Source organism: Cetorhinus maximus, chromosome 12 (genome assembly GCF_964194155.1).
Source record: "Cetorhinus maximus chromosome 12, sCetMax3.hap1.1, whole genome shotgun sequence".
NCBI lineage: Eukaryota > Metazoa > Chordata > Chondrichthyes > Lamniformes > Cetorhinidae > Cetorhinus > Cetorhinus maximus.
Genome location: NC_135890.1, coordinates 124,951,315 through 124,970,070, shown reverse-complemented (window position 1 = coordinate 124,970,070; position 18,756 = coordinate 124,951,315). Strand labels below are relative to the sequence as shown.

At 48.9% G+C, this 18,756-nt stretch overlaps 3 protein-coding genes across 3 annotated transcripts in view; 1 reads left to right on the top strand and 2 right to left on the bottom strand.

Moving 5' to 3' along the window:
- Nucleotides 1-18,756, top strand: part of eif2b1 (eukaryotic translation initiation factor 2B, subunit 1 alpha) — a 1,065,098-nt gene that overhangs the window by 560,235 nt on the left and 486,107 nt on the right. The window lies entirely within an intron of this gene.
- Nucleotides 1-18,756, bottom strand: part of dnah10 (dynein axonemal heavy chain 10) — a 350,590-nt gene that overhangs the window by 10,975 nt on the left and 320,859 nt on the right. The window contains 5 exon segments of the mRNA XM_078554603.1: nucleotides 12,135-12,306; nucleotides 13,607-13,702; nucleotides 15,194-15,403; nucleotides 17,081-17,281; nucleotides 18,341-18,524. Of these exon segments, the coding sequence (XP_078410729.1) occupies nucleotides 12,135-12,306; nucleotides 13,607-13,702; nucleotides 15,194-15,403; nucleotides 17,081-17,281; nucleotides 18,341-18,524 (863 nt within the window).
- LOC144687963 (histone H2B 1.2-like) lies at nucleotides 6,414-6,829 on the bottom strand. The gene has a single exon (XM_078554619.1). It carries the CDS (start codon nucleotides 6,815-6,817, stop codon nucleotides 6,440-6,442), a length of 378 nt encoding a protein of 125 aa, XP_078410745.1. The 5' UTR covers nucleotides 6,818-6,829; the 3' UTR covers nucleotides 6,414-6,439.

Here is an 18,756-nt window from a genome sequence, read left to right as displayed (position 1 = left end):
ATACTCCTTTTAATGTGCCATGCATGTGGACTTTGTGAGGGCATGGGTAAAATTTCATTTCTATTTACAGGTGCCTGAGCTCGTGGTTGAACGGAGTGCTGTGCGGGTTCTGACGCACACGTTCGGTGTGGGTGAACGGAGTGCTGTGCGGGTTCTGACGCACAAGTTCGGTGTGGGTGAACGGAGTGCTGTGCGGGTTCTGACGCCCACGTTCGGTGTGGGTGAACGGAGTGCTGTGCGGGTTCTGACGCCCACGTTCGGTGTGGGTGAACGGAGTGCTGTGCGGGTTCTGACGCACACGTTCGGTGTGGGTGAACGGAGTGCTGTGCGGGTTCTGACGCCCACGTTCGGTGTGGGTGAACGGAGTGCTGTGCGGGTTCTGACGCCCACGGTCGGTGTGGGTGAACGGAGTGCTGTGCGGGTTCTGACGCCCACGTTCGGTGTGGGTGAACGGAGTGCTGTGCGGGTTCTGACGCACAAGTTCGGTGTGGGTGAACGGAGTGCTGTGCGGGTTCTGACGCACACGTTCGGTGTGGGTGAATGGAGTGCTGTGCGGGTTCTGACGCCCACGTTCGGTGTGGGTGAACGGAGTGCTGTGCGGGTTCTGACGCCCACGTTCGGTGTGGGTGAACGGAGTGCTGTGCGGGTTCTGACGCACAAGTTCGGTGTGGGTGAACGGAGTGCTGTGCGGGTTCTGACGCACACGTTCGGTGTGGGTGAACGGAGTGCTGTGCGGGTTCTGACGCCCACGTTCGGTGTGGGTGAACGGAGTGCTGTGCGGGTTCTGACGCCCACGTTCGGTGCAAGGGGACTGGATATCAGGACAGTTTGGGGCATGCAAAGGATCAAACCACCAGCAGGGCTGACGTTAAATCGTGCAATTTAACTCATAAATCAAGGGACATGAGAGTAAATTATAACGTGTTAGAAATAAGAAGCCACGGCCTGCCAGCCAGCAGAGGAATGAAAACCAAATAATAAAGGATAAGTATCGACAGGTCACTCTGCCTGGAATCTGTTCGCTATCAGATTGTCATGGGCCTATCTGCAAGGTCATGCCCTTGCAATGGTCTCTGCATGTGGCTCCATGACATCCTGGCCCTCACCATCACCTTCCCCATCCTCATTGTCGAAGGAGACATCTCGGTCCTCCATGTCTCCCTCTGCAAAGACTTTTGTAGCGCGAGGTTATATAGGGCACAGCAAACAAGGATGATCCGGGACGCACTCTGTGGTGACTGTTGGAGAGCCCACCTAAGCGGTCCAAACATCTGATCCTCATCTTTAGGAGGCCTATCGTCTGCTTAAAGGTGGCCCATGTGGAGGCATGTGTGGCATTGTAACTCTCCTTGGCAGTACGCTGTAAAATGAACGAGCATCAGCTGCCAGTTCTTCAGAGGGTATTCCTTGTCCCAAGGAACCAGCCCTGCAATCGCCGAGCACCTGGGAGTGGTTCAGAATTTATTTTTTATTCGTTCATGGGATGTGGGTATCGTTGGCTAGGCCAGCATTTATTGCCCATCCCTAACTACCCTTGAACTGGGTGGCTTGCTAGGCCATTTCAGAGGGCAGTTAGGAGTCAACCACATTGCTGTGGGTCTGGAGTCACATGTAGACCAGACCAGGAAACATTCACCTCCATCCACCTCCCAGTAACCTCACTTCAACCCAACTCTTGACATCACTTACCTTCAACCCTTTATATCCATCTCTCTATGACACTCACTGTCCAGAAAGCCCATCCACCACCCAACGATACCAATGCCTGCGTGACATGCTTACCCTCTCAACATGTCCCGGAGAGACTGGCTTCCTTCCCTGGATGCCCTCCTAAACAGCTGCGGACAGTCCGGCTTCCTTCCCCAGCCTCCACTCCACCCTTCACTACTGACCCTGACCCTGTCTCCCATGTCCAGCCTCCTCTCCACCCTTCGCCACTGACCCTGTCTCCCATGTCCAGCCTCCTCTCCACTCTTCGCCACTGACCCTGTCTCCCATGTCCAGCCTCCTCTCCACCCTTCGCTACTGACCCTGTCTCCCATGTCCAGTCTCCACTCCACCCTTCGCCTTCGCCACTGACCCTGACCCTGTCTCCCATGTCCAGCCTCCTCTCCACCCTTCGCTACTGACCCTGTCTCCCATGTCCAGTCTCCACTCCACCCTTCGCCACTGACCCCGTCTCCCATGTCCAGCCTCCTCTCCACCCTTCGCTACTGACCCTGTCTCCCGTGTCCAGCCTCCTCTCCACCCTTCGCTACTGACACTGTCTCCCATGTCCAGCCTCCTCTTCCACCCTTCGCCACTGACCCTGACCCTGTCTCCCATGTCCAGCCTCCTCTCCCACCCTTCGCCACTGACCCTGACCCTGTCTCCCATGTCCAGCCTCCACTCCACCCTTCGCTACTGACACTGTCTCCCATGTCCAGTCTCCACTCCACCCTTCGCCACTGACCCTGACCATGTCTCCCATGTCCAGCCTCCACTCCACCCTTCGCCACTGACCCTGACCATGTCTCCCATGTCCAGCCTCCTCTCCACCCTTCGCCACTGATCCTGACCATGTCTCCCATGTCCACCCTTCTCTCCCGCCCTTCGCTACTGACCCTGTCTCCCATGTCCAGCCTCCTCTCCACCCTTCGCTACTGACACTGTCTCCCATGTCCAGTCTCCACTCCACCCTTCGCCACTGACCCTGTCTCCCATGTCCAGCCTCCTCTCCACCCTTCGCCACTGACTCTGTCTCCCATGTCCAGCCTCCACTCCACCCTTCGCCACTGACCCTGACCATGTCTCCCATGTCCAGCCTCCTCTCCACCCTTCGCCACTGATCCTGACCATGTCTCCCATGTCCACCCTTCTCTCCCACCCTTCGCTACTGACCCTGTCTCCCATGTCCAGCCTCCTCTCCACCCTTCGCTACTGACACTGTCTCCCATGTCCAGTCTCCACTCCACCCTTCGCCACTGACCCTGTCTCCCATGTCCAGCCTCCTCTCCACCCTTCGCCACTGACTCTGTCTCCCATGTCCAGCCTCCTCTCCACCCTTCCCTGCTGACCCTTCCTCCCGTGTTCAGTCTCTGTGCAGATTGGCTTACCGGCACCCGGTCTCAATCAATTGGGTGACATTTAAGAACAGTAACCAAGGACAAAGCAGTAGCTACTCACTCTGAAGTCCAGTAAGAAGCTGAGCTCACCAGGTGCACACCGTTTATATGCAATTGTGAATCCGAATGTGTGTTTTTCTCGCTTGCGGATAACTTGATTTGGAGGGGAACTTAATTCTGGTGAGCTGGCCTTTTAATGAGCATGCAAAGATACAAATGCATGAAAAAGAGCTTCCCGACACTGGTTGTCAGGAAGTTTGACCCATCTTTAAAGTTCCGAGAACTTAATTGCTAAAGTTCTTGCCACCGCCTCCTGCTCAATGAAGTTCCCCAGCCTGTCAATATCCTGCTCAATGAAGTTCCCCAGCCTGTCAATATCCTACTCAATGAAGTTCCCCAGCCTGTCAATATCCTGCTCAATGAAGTTCCCCAGCCTGTCAATATCCTACTCAATGAAGTTCCCCAGCCTGTCAATATGCTGCTCATTGAAGTTCCCCAGCCTGTCAATATCCTACTCAATGAAGTTCCCCAGCCTGTCAATATCCTACTCAATGAAGTTCCCCAGCCTGTCAATATCCTGCTCAATGAAGTTCCCCAGCCTGTCAATATCCTACTCAATGAAGTTCCCCAGCCTGTCAATATGCTGCTCATTGAAGTTCCCCAGCCTGTCAATATCCTACTCAATGAAGTTCCCCAGCCTGTCAATATCCTACTCAATGAAGTTCCCCAGCCTGTCAATATCCTACTCAATGAAGTTCCCCAGCCTGTCAATATCCTGCTCAATGAAGTTCCCCAGTCTGTCAATATCCTACTCAATGAAGTTCCCCAGCCTGTCAATATCCTGCTCAATGAAGTTCCCCAGTCTGTCAATATCCTACTCAATGAAGTTCCCCAGCCTGTCAATATCCTGCTCCAGGCAGGCCAGGAAGATTCCGCCGTGTGTGTGGGACCAAGTCGAGTGAGTGAGATGGCGCATTGTCATTAACCTCTGGGGCAAGTGTGCAAGAATTTAAAAAAACTCGCTCATTTTTAAATACACAAAAGCTTGCTGCCGGGCTATTAAAAATTAAGTAAGCCACTCTGGAGGATAAGAAAACACACACACACACATTGATCACAGGAAACAAAAAGGAAACACATACGAGTTGTCCCTGGCAGCTTATCATTTTTCAATTCTTTCAATGTTCTCATTTCTTTGAAAGTGCAGATTTTAATTCTGATTCTGAGAGTCTGGCAGTCCAGTCCCTATATTCACACTGGAAAATCCAATTCCCCTTTTGGCGCAGCAGCAGAGACTAGGTTCCTGTGGGTCTGTGAAACTCCAGCCAGCTGCAGAGTTGGGGCAGAATTTTCCCAACTTTGCACTACGTGCAGTAGTGGGTGGGTAAAATGGGGTTCCAGCCGCTGACGGCGATGGCGAGTTTTCATGCCACATCGTCCTGAGCCCACTACATTATTTATGCATTCCTAGGAAAACGCCATTTCCATGGTGGGCGGGGTCTCATTTGCCTGCCCGCTATCATCACGCCGGCCACCATGTTTAAAAGGCAGCTGCCAGCAAAGCGCTTATCACCATTAGCTCAGCACTGCTTCCCGGGAGACTTGGCCAGCAAAGGGAAAAAGACTGCAGCCCTCCGCTTCAACGATGGGTCCCTCGAACGACTGCTGGACGCTGTGGAGGCGGCCGGGATGTCCTGTACCCCCGCTCAGGCCGGAGGATGGATAACAACGTAACCAACCTGGCTTGGGAGGTGGTGGCAGAGGTGGTCAGCACCAATGCCCTTCAGAAGAGGACAGCTGCCCAGTGCCACAAGAGGATGAATGATCTCCTCCGTTCCGCCAGGGTAAGTCACTCTTCTCATCATTCTCACAAACCCATCACACATCCACAGGGCCCTCACTCACTGCCAGTTCAAAGGGACATCACCATTCACTCTCTCGCATTCACCGTCATTGTCCTCATCCCATCCGTGGGACCACTCACCACCCACACAGGCCAGGCATGCTTATCATCTGGCCTGGCAGGCGTGCTGCTTACACTCTCTCCATCCCTATCCATGCAGGACAAGCTGGCACACAAGAGAGAGAGAGAGAGAGAGATCACAGACTGGCAGCGGAATGCTCGAAATCAAGGTCCTCACAGACTTTGAAAACAGAGCCATCCAGCAGGCCGGCCACGATCTAGACATTCCTGTGCTGATGGTGGAGGTCAGCACTGCTCTACCAAATGAGGATCCAGCAGTGCAACATCCACCAGACAGCCAGGCTGTGAGTGATGTGTCCTCTTTCACCGGCCACTGCCATGCACTAATTATCTCCTCTTGCTTTCACAGGCACATCTGCCAAACAGCCAACAGAGTCCATGACCCAGGGCCTCCAATCAAACCCTGAAGAAACCTCTGAAGTGGAACCTGGAGGCATGCTCCCTGAAGTCCCGTCACAGCGCTCACCCACACCCTTCACCAGTGCAGAGAAATACACCTCGGTGGGACCAAGCTTTAGAGTAGCCACGGGATCACAATCTGGTGAGCACATCGCACCGTCTGATCCACAGCAGGCAGAGGCAAGGGCTTCCCAGATCCCCGGCACTCGGAGGACTGGAGGCCAGAAACCTGCTGAGTCCGAATCAGATGAGGAGCCTCTGGACTTGGTCATGTCACAGTTGCTGGAGCTGCAAAGGCAAGCTCGAGAACATCAGGAAAGGATGTCCACTGCACTCCTCAGATTGCAAGGCACGATGGAGGAGTCCATCCGCCTTCAGGCTGAGGTGATTGCGTTGGCATGCCAGCATTTCGAGGTCAACACTGGTAGGATGGTGGCTGCCATGAAGACCTTGGTCTAGGGTATTGGTCCTGCACTGCTGCATGGGCTCAACTCCATCACTGATGCTATAGTTGGCCTCCAACTGTATGTACGTGAGAGGGGTGCCAGGCAGCTCAATCTCACTCCAGCTACCCCTGCTGCTCAAGGAGTCAGCCTGGGGCACTCAGGCACCCATAGGGAGGAGGATCAGCAGCTGCACACTCCAGGCCCTTCCATCCAGGTGACTGAGAGTGTCCGGCCCATCTGACTCCCCTCTTCCTGTGACTTCAACAGCTCCAGCTCCACAGGCCGAGGAGAGTGCCACTGCCACATAGCAGGACCCCGAAAGCAGGCCGGAGCCCTCCAATTCTCGGTCCTCCAGAGGATGCCTGCCAAAGTCATCACAGGCAGGTTGTTACAGTCAGCAGGCTGCCTCCACTTCCACTGTGGATGTCCAGGGAGCACCAAGACATAGCCGCAGGGTTAGGAAAGTTAAGGAGAATTAGTTCTTTCTTTCATTACTTTGTGGGTTTCTACTTGGAGCTGGTGTACTTGGTCACTGCCTTGGTGCCCTCCGACACGGCGTGCTTGGCCAGTTCCCCAGGCAGCAGCAGGCTCACGGCGGTCTGGGTCTCCCGGGAGCTGATGGTGCTGCGCTTGTTGTAGTGGGCCAGGTGGGAAGCCTCGCCCGCGAAGCGCTCGAAGATGTCGTTGACGAACGAGTTCATGATGCTCATGGCCCGGGAGGAGATGCCGGTGTCCGGGTGGACCTGCTTCATCACCATGTAGATGTAGATGGAGTAGCTCTCCTTCCTGGCCTTCTTCCTCTTCTTGCCGCTCCTGGGTGGCGTCTTTTTGATGACTTTCTTGGCGCCCTTCTTGGGAGCTCCTGCCTTTTTATCGTCAACCATGGTCAAGTTCAACTTCAACAGCCTGGGCACGGGTGTTAATCACTTGTACATAATGTTCGCTATTGTCAATAAACTCCCAAGAATGACTCCCTGCCTGTGGCTTCTTGTTCTGATGAGCAGTGTTCTTGTCACTCAGATGTGAAACCTTTCTGGCCAAGGTAAAGGCAGGTGTCTCAGTCCAGGGCCTCTTCCCTGTTGCTCTGTGCAGCCTTCAGACCAAAGTGATGGACGGCCTCATATTCCCTGGAAACATTACTGATGCCTGCACCTCGGCGCTGCTGGTCATTGCTGCTAGAATGTAGTGGGCTGGCGACACAGTTCTCTCATTCTCTGTCTGCGCTCAGCCCCCATCACACCAGCATCTGTGACCACTGATGCTGTGCTCAAGCTCCTGAAGGGCTCAGGTGCTGAAGGTGGGCAAAGCATTAGATGCTTCTAAATTTTCACAGCTGTGTCACTATGATATGACCCTGATCACAGAGCACAAGCGAGCTGCCTCGGCCAGACAGGAGTCAGTCATTCTCAAAGGCTATGTGAAGATTTATGGAGTGTCCTCACTGTATGTTGTCATCATCCTCCTGCAATTGAACTACTATTAGGGACTCCACTGCATCTCCATGACAGGAGCATTCTCAGAGGGTATTCGCGCTGCCATAAGCCAGACTAGGGTCAAACGGTCACAAATGAAATGTGAGGGTCTATGGTGTCTCCTCACTGCATGTCATCATCCTCCACAAATCTAGCAGCTATGAGGGCCTCCTGAGCACATCTGCCTCGTCTACCCAGTGCAAGAGCCTCATCCCCGTCATCATTGCCTCCGAGGACTTCCTCACCCTTATTCCCGTCGGCGGTGTCCACATTGGAGGAGACCTCCAGCTCCTCCTCAGCCAGCTCCTATTCCCGTTGCAGTGCCAGGTTGTAAAGGGCGCAGCAGACGATGACGATGCGTGACACCCTCTGCGGACTGTATTGCAGGGCTCCACCAGGCTGGTCCAGGCACCGGAACCTCATCTTCAGAGTCCCGAAGGCTCCACCAAGTTGCGAGTTGCTGCATGAGCCTCATTATAGCGTCGCTCTGCTGCAGTCTGAGGCCACCGCATGGGTGTCATCAGCCATGGCCTCTGTGGGTGGCCCTTGTTCCCGAGGAGCCAACCCTGCAGCCTCTGTGGACACTGGAGGACTCCAGGGATCTGTGATTGACTTAGGATGCAGGTGCTGTACGCACTCCCTGGAAACCGTGCACACGCCTGCAGGATGCGTTTCTGGTGGTCGCATACCAGCTGCACATTCAGCAAGTGGAAGCCCTTGAGGCTGATGTAGTCCAACGTGTGTAGCGACAGAGACCTGAGCGCCAAATGAGTGCAGTCAATCGCACCCTGCAACTGTGGGAATCCCAAGATCAGGGTGAATCCAAGGGCCCTTGCATCCTGGCTGTCCCTCTCCCAGGTGAAATCCACAAAGTTGTGTGCTCTAACGAAGATGGCATCCGTGACCTCATGGGTGCATTTGTGGGAGGCGGATCGTGAAATCCCAGAGGTCACCTGTGAAGTCCTGAAAGAAGCCACTGGCATAGAAATTGAGTGCCGCAGTCACTTTCACAGCCACTGGCAGAGGATGCCTTCCATGTCCTCTTGGTGCCATCTCCTGCAGTAAGTGGCAGATGTGAGCGACCAGGTCCCTAGACATGTGCAGTCGGCAGTGACACTGGTTCTCAATCATCTGCAGGAATGACAGGCAGCCTCTATAGACCCTGGGTGTCGCTAGGCGCCGACCAGCCACGGATCACTGTCGCTTCTGGGCAGCATGTGTGGGGGTCCCTGCTGCCCCTTCATGAGGTTGTTGTTCCTGCCTTTGCATGGCCAGCAGCCTCAGTTGCTCTCTCCTCCACCTTCTACGCTCTCTGTGGGCCATCAGGCATACAGCTAGGTCACCAGGCTCCATGCTCCTGATGTGGTCCTCCTGTGGCATGAAAGAAAAAGATGTGGTTAGCATGGGTGTACTTAGCACCTTTCCTGGTCCTGTGTGACTGCCCCTTAACGCTTCCCGGAGAGTGCTGGTCACCCCTCGGATGGCCACAGATGAATGTGCTGTGTGGCTGTCCTGTCAGCCTGTGACATGGGGGACACTGGTCCAAGCCGGGATGCTGGGATTGCAAACGGCTGTGAGCGCCTCCAGCAGTGACTGCTACATGGCCAGTGTTGGTGAGGAGATTGTACAACGTGTGCAGCCCAACTGCTCCGCGGTCCAATAAAGTGGTGGCGGACTTGAAGTCTGTGCTGGGGGGGGATGGAGGGGCAGGAGGTGGGGGAGGGTATGGAGCGCTTGGTGACCCTTCAGTGCCTCCACATTGCTTGCATGGGTGGGCAGGCTAGGAGCCCGACCCCAATCATATCACTGTGGCTGCGCCTGAACTATCTCAGTTAAAAGAGGAATGGTCAGTTTATACAGGTGTCCCTAATGCGTGGCCATTTCCCTCACCACCCTGCCTCCCATCTCGATTGCCTGAGTGCGGGATGCAGCGCCAGGGCAGCAGTTGCCGCCCCCCACTCCCCCCCCACCCCACCCACCACCCCACCCCAACCCCGCAACAACAGTCACCTCCGAGGCAGGGCAGCATTTCAGCCCGGCCCCCCAGCACCCCTGAAGTCTGCCGAGCAACAGGTGACCCTGGCGAGCTCTTCAGAATGATGCTGTTCACTCACCTCCAGATCCCCCAAAGTGCTGTTATGAAACACGTCAATGTGCTTTCCCGCCAACGTGGACGGATGATCCGGCAGGAGTCCAAGAGCCTGTCGTAAGACCTTTTAATGATACGTTGATGTTTTAAAATGAGCTCCCCAATGACCGTTGGCGGGAAACGTGACCCGCTGTTGGCAGGCTGAGCGGACAATCACGGCCTGCCTTCACCCACCACCAGCGGGCATGGAAAATTCCACCCTTGGTTTTAAAAGTGTGAACGCACTGGGCCAGCTCACAAAATCTATTTCCTAGAATGTGAAGCAGTACAGTACCATGGTCATTCCATTGAAATGATGACACAGATATTAGTCCATGTTGGTGTTTTTCCTTCACATGGGGAGGCAGTGGCAGAGTGGTATTGTCACTGGACTGGTAATCCAGAGACCCAGGGTAATGCTGTGGGGATCTGGGTTTGAATCCTGCCACGGCAGATGGTGGAACTTGAATTCAATATAATAATCTGGAATTAAGAGTTTAATGATGACTGTTATGACACAGCAGTTGGTAAAGGCTGAGTTATTTAAAATCCCAGAGGGAAGCTTTAAACAACTGTCATAACCTATATTTTCAAGTGGTATGTTTTGAGTTGTAGCTACAAATTCAGGAATAAGACCACCATTTACTGAGGTTTTTACATCAAACTACATAAGACATTTATTAATTTACACAGGTTAAACATATACACATGGCTACAAATTACTACTATCATAATTTTTTAACAAATTACCAAACTAATCTCCACAAAGGTAACAACAACCCATAGACTTTAAGCAGACACCAGGCAAATTCAAAATAAGGTTCTTTTCACTTTGGTTCCTTTGTAGGCTTACGGCAGCTTTGACCTTATATAAATTAATAGCTTCATGACAATGACCATGAAACCATTGTTGATTGTCATAAAAATCCGTCTGGTTCACTAATGTCCTTTAGGGAGGGAAATCTGCTGTCCTTACCTGGTCTGGCCTACGTGTGACTCCAGGCCCACAGCAATGTGGTTGACTCTTAACTGCCCTCTGAACAAGGGCAATTAGGGATGGGTAATAAATGTTGGCCTAGCCAGCGATGCCCACATCCTATAAACTAATAAAAAAGATCCCATGTGCCCATTATAAAAGCATGTTAAACTACACGCTCTGTAGTGCTACACAACTAAATCATTGGAAGCACTTTGGAACAGAGAATGCAACCCCAAGCCAGTAGCAGCACTGGTGCTCCTGGGCTGTTGCATTACATGCAACTTAATGAATATTGCAACTAAATATTTCTGGAAGGTTTCCATTCATCAGACACTAGCTGTCCTGATATTGCTGGCATCTTCCTTTGATGGTGGCAGCCTAAGTGGCCTTGCAGGGTTTTCCCAGTGAAAACTGCAACCATGGCAGGAGGAAGGACAGGTGGCTCTACGCGAAAGAGGCAACCACCTAGACACACACTCATTCCAGATGCACTCTTAGCATGGTACAGCCATCAGCTCTCCGGCTACATTACGGCATCCATCATGTCACTAATACATGGAGCACAAAGCACTCATGGATGCAAGAGATCTGCTGCTGCGGGAACTTTGATGCTCAAGATTCCATTATCGACCTTTTCATGTCTAGAGTCATTTTTACAGGTTCGTGTAGCTTAATGAAGTGTTGGAAAATTGTAAGAATATAAGAAAGCTTGCTCCTTTATTTTATATTCTTTCATGGGATGTGGGCATTGCTGACAAGACTAGCATTTGTTGCCCATCTCTCATTGCCCTTGAATTGACCTTGCTAGGTCATTTCAGAGGGCAGTTAAGAGTCAACCACAGTGTTGTAGGTCTGGAGTCACATGTAGGACAGACCTGATAAGGACAGCACATTTCCTTCCCAAAGGAACAGTAGTGAACCAGATGGGTTTTTACAAAAATCGACAATAATTACATGGTCACCGTTACGGAGTCCAGCTTTTTAATTACAGGTTTATTAATGGAATTTAAATTCCGCCAGCTGTCATGGTGGGATTTGAACCCATATCCCTCTGGATTACTAGTCCAATGAAATTACCACTACACCAGCACCTCCCCACACACCACATACAGTCTACGTCATACACACATACAAGGTTCCTTAGATGGCACCTTGCAAACCCATAACCTCTACCATCTAGAAGGGCAAGGGCAGCAGACACAGGGGAACACCACTACCTGGCCATTCCTCTCCAAGCAACACACCATTCTGACCTGGAAGTATATTGCCGTCCCGTCACTGTCGCTGGGTCAAAATCCTTGGACTCCCTCCCTAATGGCACTGTGGGTGTACCTACACCACATGGACTGCAGCGGTTCAAGAAGGCAGCTCACCACCATCTTCTCAAGGGCAATTAGGAATGGGAAATACATGCTGGCCTAGCCAGCAATGCCCACATCCCATAAAAGAAGAAAAAAGTCTACCACATACAGTCTTACCCTATCACACCACATACAGTCCACCCTATTACAGCATAATTGTAAACCCGACGTACATATCGTGTTGGTTGCTGGAATGCTGCTGACTCTCAAGGACCTAGGCCATTCACAGTGGAATGCTACATTTTATATAGAAGCATTTACCTATATAATCATCTTTAATTTCACCCTCTGGTATCTTGTAGTCAACTTCATCATTATGGAAGAAATGGAATGGCTGGAAAGTGTCAAATATGAAGTCCCCCAAAAATTCATCCATGTAGGTAGTCAGGATGCGCCGGTCAAAGCTGTCAATACATCGTCCACCATACATAACCTGTGGATCGGTTCCAGAGTAGAAAGCACAAAATACTCAGAACAAGTTTCTTCCCCATTTGTAGGAAGGCTATACTGTCAGTTTGTGCACAGTTAAAGAACAGGAACACTAATTATTAATGTCACCAGAAATGTCACCACATCAATAGGCACTCAATTTCGCCAAAATTGTCAGTAATTTTGTTAAATTCAAATAGTAAATGTTCTTAATTGCCCTTCATTTGCAAAATTTGTAAGGGGACAAAGATCACAGATATGAAGAGCCTCTGACCTTTATGGACATTGTGGTCGCGAAAGTAGCTTTGGGGAAATTAGTAAAGAAAGCAAGATTTGATTTATTTAGCACCTTTCATGATCTCAGAATGTCCCAAAGTACTTTACAGCTAAGGAAGCACTGCTGAAGTGTAGTCCCTGTTGTAACATAGGAAACTCAGCAGCCAATTTTCATACAGCAAGCTCCCACAAAATGCAATGTGATAATGACCAAATAATCTATTTTTGTGATGTTGATTGAGGGATAAATATCGGTCAAGTCATTCAAAGGATAGCCCTCCTGCTATTCTTCAATATAGTACCATGGGACCTTTTATGTCCATCTGAGAGAACGGACAAGATTCGGTTTAAAACCTCATCTGAAAGATGGCACCTCCAACTATGCAGTATTCCCTCAATACTGACCCTCTGACAATGCAGCACTCCCCCAATATTGCCCCTCCAAGAGTGCAGCACTCCTTCAGTACTGCCCCTTTGACAGTCCAACACTTCCTCAGTATTGACCCCCCCAGAGAGTGCAGCGCTTCCTCAGTACTGGCCCTCTGACAATGGAGCATTCACTCAGTTCAGTATTGCCTCTCTGACAATGCCACACACCATCAGTACTGCCCCTCCACCAAATAGTACAGCACTCTCAGTACTGCCCCTCAACACAGCTGTGCTCTCTCAGTACTGCCCTTTAACAGAGCAGCACTCCCTCTGTACTGCCCGTTTGACAGTGCAGCACCCCCTCAGTACTGACCCTCCGGCAGTGCAGCACGCCATCAGTACTGACCTTCCGACAGTGCGCGCTCCCTCAGTACTGCCCGTCTGACAGTGCAGCACCCCCTCAGTATTGACTCTGACAGTGTGACACTCGCTCAGGGCTGCACTGGAATATACTTTCAGACTTTTATCTCATAGAAAGAAATGTTTTAGTTAGTTCCAAATAAAACATATTAAAATCTTTCAGAAATAATGAGCAAACAATATTGCCAGTTGCAGTTTACTCTGAAATATAATAAAGGGTGTGACAAGAGACGCTGTACCTCTCCAATTAAATACTTTAGACTGCCCCAAGGAATTTTGGTGTCATTCTGTTCAAAAGCCTTTGTCAGGTAAGTGTTCAGAATCTCCATACAGACCTGAGGTACATGAACAAACAGACAGACAGATGAGTTTCCATTTTGTGTCTTTGTGAAAAAACTTTGTAATTGACAAACAGATTGAAAATAGACAGAAAAAGATGATTAACTTTCATTCTGATGGAGACTGATGTCACAAAATGATACTTATTCATATGATTTACATCACTGTGTTAAACTGTTATACTTGTTTTTACAACTTCATGAAACTGCTGTGACAAATTGCAGATTTGTCTTAAAAAAAAGACTTGCATTTAAATAGCACCTTTCATAACCTCATGACATCCCAAAGTCAAAAAATTACATTTGGAGTGCAGTGACTGATGTAATATAGGAAACACAGAAGCCATACTGTGGCAGGATGAGTGCAGCTCCAACAAGTACTCAAGAAGCACACCAGGACAAAACAGCCTGCTTAATCGGCACCCCATCCACCACCTTAAATATTCAATCCTTGCACCATCGACGCACAGTGTACCATCTCCAAGGTGCACAGCAGGAACTCAACAAGGCTTCTTCGACAGCACCTTCCAAACCCGCGACCTCTGTCACCTAGAAGGGCAAGGGCAGCAGAAGCACGGGAACACCATCACCTCCAAGTTCCCCTCCAAGCCACACACCATCCTGACTTGGAAATACCTTTAATCTTCCATCTACAGGCCCTTGTTCCTGACCCTTCAACTACTGGAATCTGCATCTATCACCCTGTAATCTTCATTGTTAGAAAACAAAAAGGACCACATTTTTCAAGTCTTTTGTCATATCTGTATTCTCCAATTACAGGGAGTATTCCAGTGAAGCTGCATTGTACTTCTCTAAAGCCTCAACTTCCTTCTTAGTGTGGATCTACTGCATATGGTGTTCTAAATGAGTTACAGTTTTATTTAAGCTCATCATTACCTCTTGGCTTTTATATTTTTATGTTTTGTGATATCTGAATTCCATTTGTTTTTTTTAATGTTGATTTGTATTGTATCCTGAAACCCCCCCAGCTTTTCCACAGCACTGAGCTTGCTTCCAGTCACAGCCTAATGAATGTAATGTATATGCTGCTGTAGCATGGCAACATAGCAAGCTGATACTGAAACACCAGGGTAGGGCAGGGCATCCTAACACAGGGACTTGCCTCCCCATTTCCCCACACACCAAGTTCTTAATTTTAACCATTCTGTCAAGGGATGTCAGTGCATCGGGATGGAGCTGGTTGTGGACTTCCTTATAGTTAGCTTACGACAGAACTATGTTCTGAACTACAGAATTATGTTTTGCTCCTGCCTTCTATCTAGAGATTAGAATAACATTGTGTTTAGCTTGCATTGTCAAGGGTGTCTGCTGGGACCTCCGACTCACAAACAAAATTATTTCTCCCTACTTACATCATCTCTAAGAGACAACGGACCAGGGAAATTTCAGTTTTGTTTTACATCAGTGCTAAAATGTATAAGTTAAAAGGATACATGGAAGGAAAGTTAAATCCAGAAGCCACTTTACCAGGAAATCAGACTCATTGAAATCATATGACACATTCCATCCAATTTTGCCATATTTTCTTCGCTCCTGGACAACAGCATGGAAGAATGCCAGCACGTAGACGAGTGACTTGTAGGCAGTGTGAGGGCATGTTTGCAGGGATTCTTGACTGATCTTGAAATAAGTAGCTCTCATGTTCAACTTCAGACCATTGGGTGGTTCTGTAACGACCTGCAGTGGCCAGGTATAATTACTGGTTAGAGGATAGTGAACTGTATTTTGTTACTTGTTAGTGGCTAGTAAACAGGGTATTATTACTGGATAGAGAGCAGTGACCAGTATTATTAATGGTTCGAAGGTAGTGAACCAGCTGCTGTTACTGTTGGAGCGCAGTTATGCAATAATATTTTGTTATTGGAATACTGACTGAGCAGCACAGTAATAATAACCTGCTAAACAAAGCTGATAAATAAGTAACTTAGGAGTTGGATCATAAGGATCTGAAAAATGCTTCTTCAGGTAACAGCAAAAACTTGTATTTATATTGTAAAACATCCCAAGGCACTTCACAGGAAAGTAATCAAACAAAATTTGACACATCAAGTCCCATTCACCATTAATCACCCTTGTGCTTGCTGACCTACATTGGCTCCCAGTCCAGCAATGCCTTAATGGAGATATTGGGACAGGTGACCAAAAGTTTGGTCAAAGAGATAAATTTTAAGGACTGCCTCATAGGAGGAAAGACAGGTAATGAGACAAAAAGGTTTGGCGAGGGAATTCCAGAGTTTAGGGCCCACGTAGCTGAAGACACAGTGGTGGCCATCAGAGGTGCAGTGATTAAAATTGGGGATGAACAAGAGGCCAGGACCGGAGTAGCACAGAGATCTCAGAGGTTTGAGGAGCTGGAGGTGATTACAGGTAAGGAGTGAGGTCATATGGGATTTTAAAACAAGGATGAGAATTTTAAAATCGAGGTATTGATGGCCTGGGAGTCAATGTAGGTCAGCAAGCACAAGGGTGATGAATGGGTGAATGGGACTTGGTGAGTCTTAGGACACAGGGAGCAGATTTTTGGATGAGCTCAAGTTTAGAGGGTGGAATGTGAGACACCAGCCAGGATAGTGTTGAAATAGTCGAGACTATAAAGGCATGAATGAGGATTTCAGCAGTTGAAGCAGCGGTGGAGATGGGCCACAGAGACCGAAGTATGCAGTCCCAGCTTCTCCAATCTATCCACGTAATTGAAGTCTCTCACCCCGGAACCATTCTCTTGAATCTTTCCTGCATTCTCTCTAATGCCTTCACATCCATCCTAAAGTGCGGCACCCAGACCTGGACGCAATAATCCAGCTGAGGCCAAACCAGTTTAATATAATTTCCTTGCTTTTGTAATCTATGCCCCTACTTATAAGGCTCAGGATACTGTATGCTTTATTAAACTACTCTTTCAACCTGTCCTGCCATCTTCAATGATTCATGCACACACACACCCAAGTCTCTTTGCTCCAGCACCCACTTTAGAGTTGTACCTTTCATTTTATCTTGTCATTCTTCCTACCAAAATGAATCTCACTTTTTACTCTTCTCTGCATTGAATTTCATGCCCTGCTTGTCCACCAACCTGTCTATATCCTTTTGAAGTCCTACACTACCATCCTCAAGCTCACAATGCTTCCAATTTTCGTGTTGTCCACACATTTGGAAATTATATCCTGTACATTAAGACTAGGCCGATAACAGAAGAAATAGGCACTTGGGCAAGGCACTGGAGATTGCCAGCACCAAGGCCAATTTTAAGGGTTGCCTTCAACAGAGGTGGAGAAATACTAGTGCTGTAAATACATTATTTCAACTTCATCCTTTTTACTTGTCTAAATATTGGAGCACTAGGATTTCTGAATGTACCTTAAGTGAGTTCTGAAGTATTCCAATTGGAAAGTCTTGGATTGGGTCCGTGGTGAGCCACAAGCGGAAGTCAGGATGGGGCTTGTGTATCATTTCCAGAGCTTTCTCCAGTTCTTTCAGCCATTTTACAAGGAGGTGACAGTTCTGCAACATTAGCCACTGTCCACGGGCTACAGCCGTCTCCAACAACTGCAGCGCTACCTGCCAAAGAGAGGGGAAAGGAACACCTCACATATTTACACATTGTGGTCAAAGTCGCACGTACGTCCTTCAGTGTTATTGGAATGCTGTACTTATTTTTGCAATGAGGGAATACAGTAAACTGCAATAACACAAGTATCTTATGAGAGTTAATTCCATCTTGTTGACACAAATACATCTTTAATTTGATATTTTTCTATCTACATTTCAATGAGGGCAGTATCAAGTTTATTTTAAATGGGTTAAAATAGTGGACAGAAGCGTGCCATAAAACACATTAAACATTCATCTGTTAATATCTCCAACAGTGATGTCTAGGCTTTGGTGAGGTATTGAGCCAAACAGACCAAGATTCCAGGCCTCAGCCCTGGTTCTTGTTGATCCCACAGGAGCATGGGTTGCTGCCTATCTCAGGCTGTGTGGGTATAGCAGCACAGTAGCCTTGGACAATCAGCGAACCAAGGTTCCTACTTCCTGGTCACTCCCCAGTATCATCTGTCAGAAAGTGCACATGTATGCATGCCAGGAAAGAATGGTTCAGACTGAGCTGTGAAGGCCTCCCTGGGCAAAAATAACTCATCCAGGCTCATGTATAAAGAATGAATATTGAAGCAAGCTAATAGAACTTTGTGGAGCCAATTCCAGGCAGGGATCAACACCTTGAGGAAAGTAAGGGAAAAAGCTGGAAATAAAGAAGCTGCTTCATATTGCATAGATATACCACAATGTAAATGCGTTACTCCACCCCACCTTGCTCAAGCTTCCATTTACCCCAGATCTCAGGGTACCTGGAAACACCATACTGCCTATGTGTGGATATATGGCATGTAAACTTGGGCTGTGATGTGTAGGCAAGGCGACAGTGCTTGTACTCCAAGAAGCAGAACAGGTACAGCTGAATAAACATATAATGGCTGAAGCTCTGATGACAGAGCTGAGAGACAGTATTGGTGGTATACCCCAAAGTAATTAGACCCTCTCAATGGTTTTAAACACAAATGCCCAGTTAAAATGCAATGAACTTTCTCCATTCTACCCCAAAAGACATGGTTTACATACCTTTTCTTGCCCTTGTCCCATAGCAAGGAATTTAAGTCTACTTGTTCCAAAACCTGACCTCTCAGCCAGCTTTAAGAGGTCAGAAGCTGGGTCAGAGCCAGGGCTCAGGATGAAGACAATGGGAGAATTTGCTGTGCTTTGTTCAAGGATGGCCTCAAAACTAATGACGGGTGGTTGAACAAACCTGGTGAAAATGGAAATGGATTAAATCAGCACCTCATGCATGTGTTATCAAACTGGATAATTAAGAATTCAAGCATGTTTAGTTAATGACATTTAATATTGTTTTTCTTTGGCAGTTCTGTGTTATAAAAAGACTGTACACCTAATGAAGCTAACAAGATGCTAACAGACTACTGAATTAGCTTTTTGTTACACTGTGATTTTGCCAGAAAGTCATACACTGGACAGATTAT

What these genes read in the sequence shown, in the direction of transcription:
- LOC144687963 (XM_078554619.1), bottom strand. Translation starts at nt 6,817, where the DNA reads ATGGTTGACGATAAAAAGGCAGGAGCTCCCAAGAAGGGCGCCAAGAAA.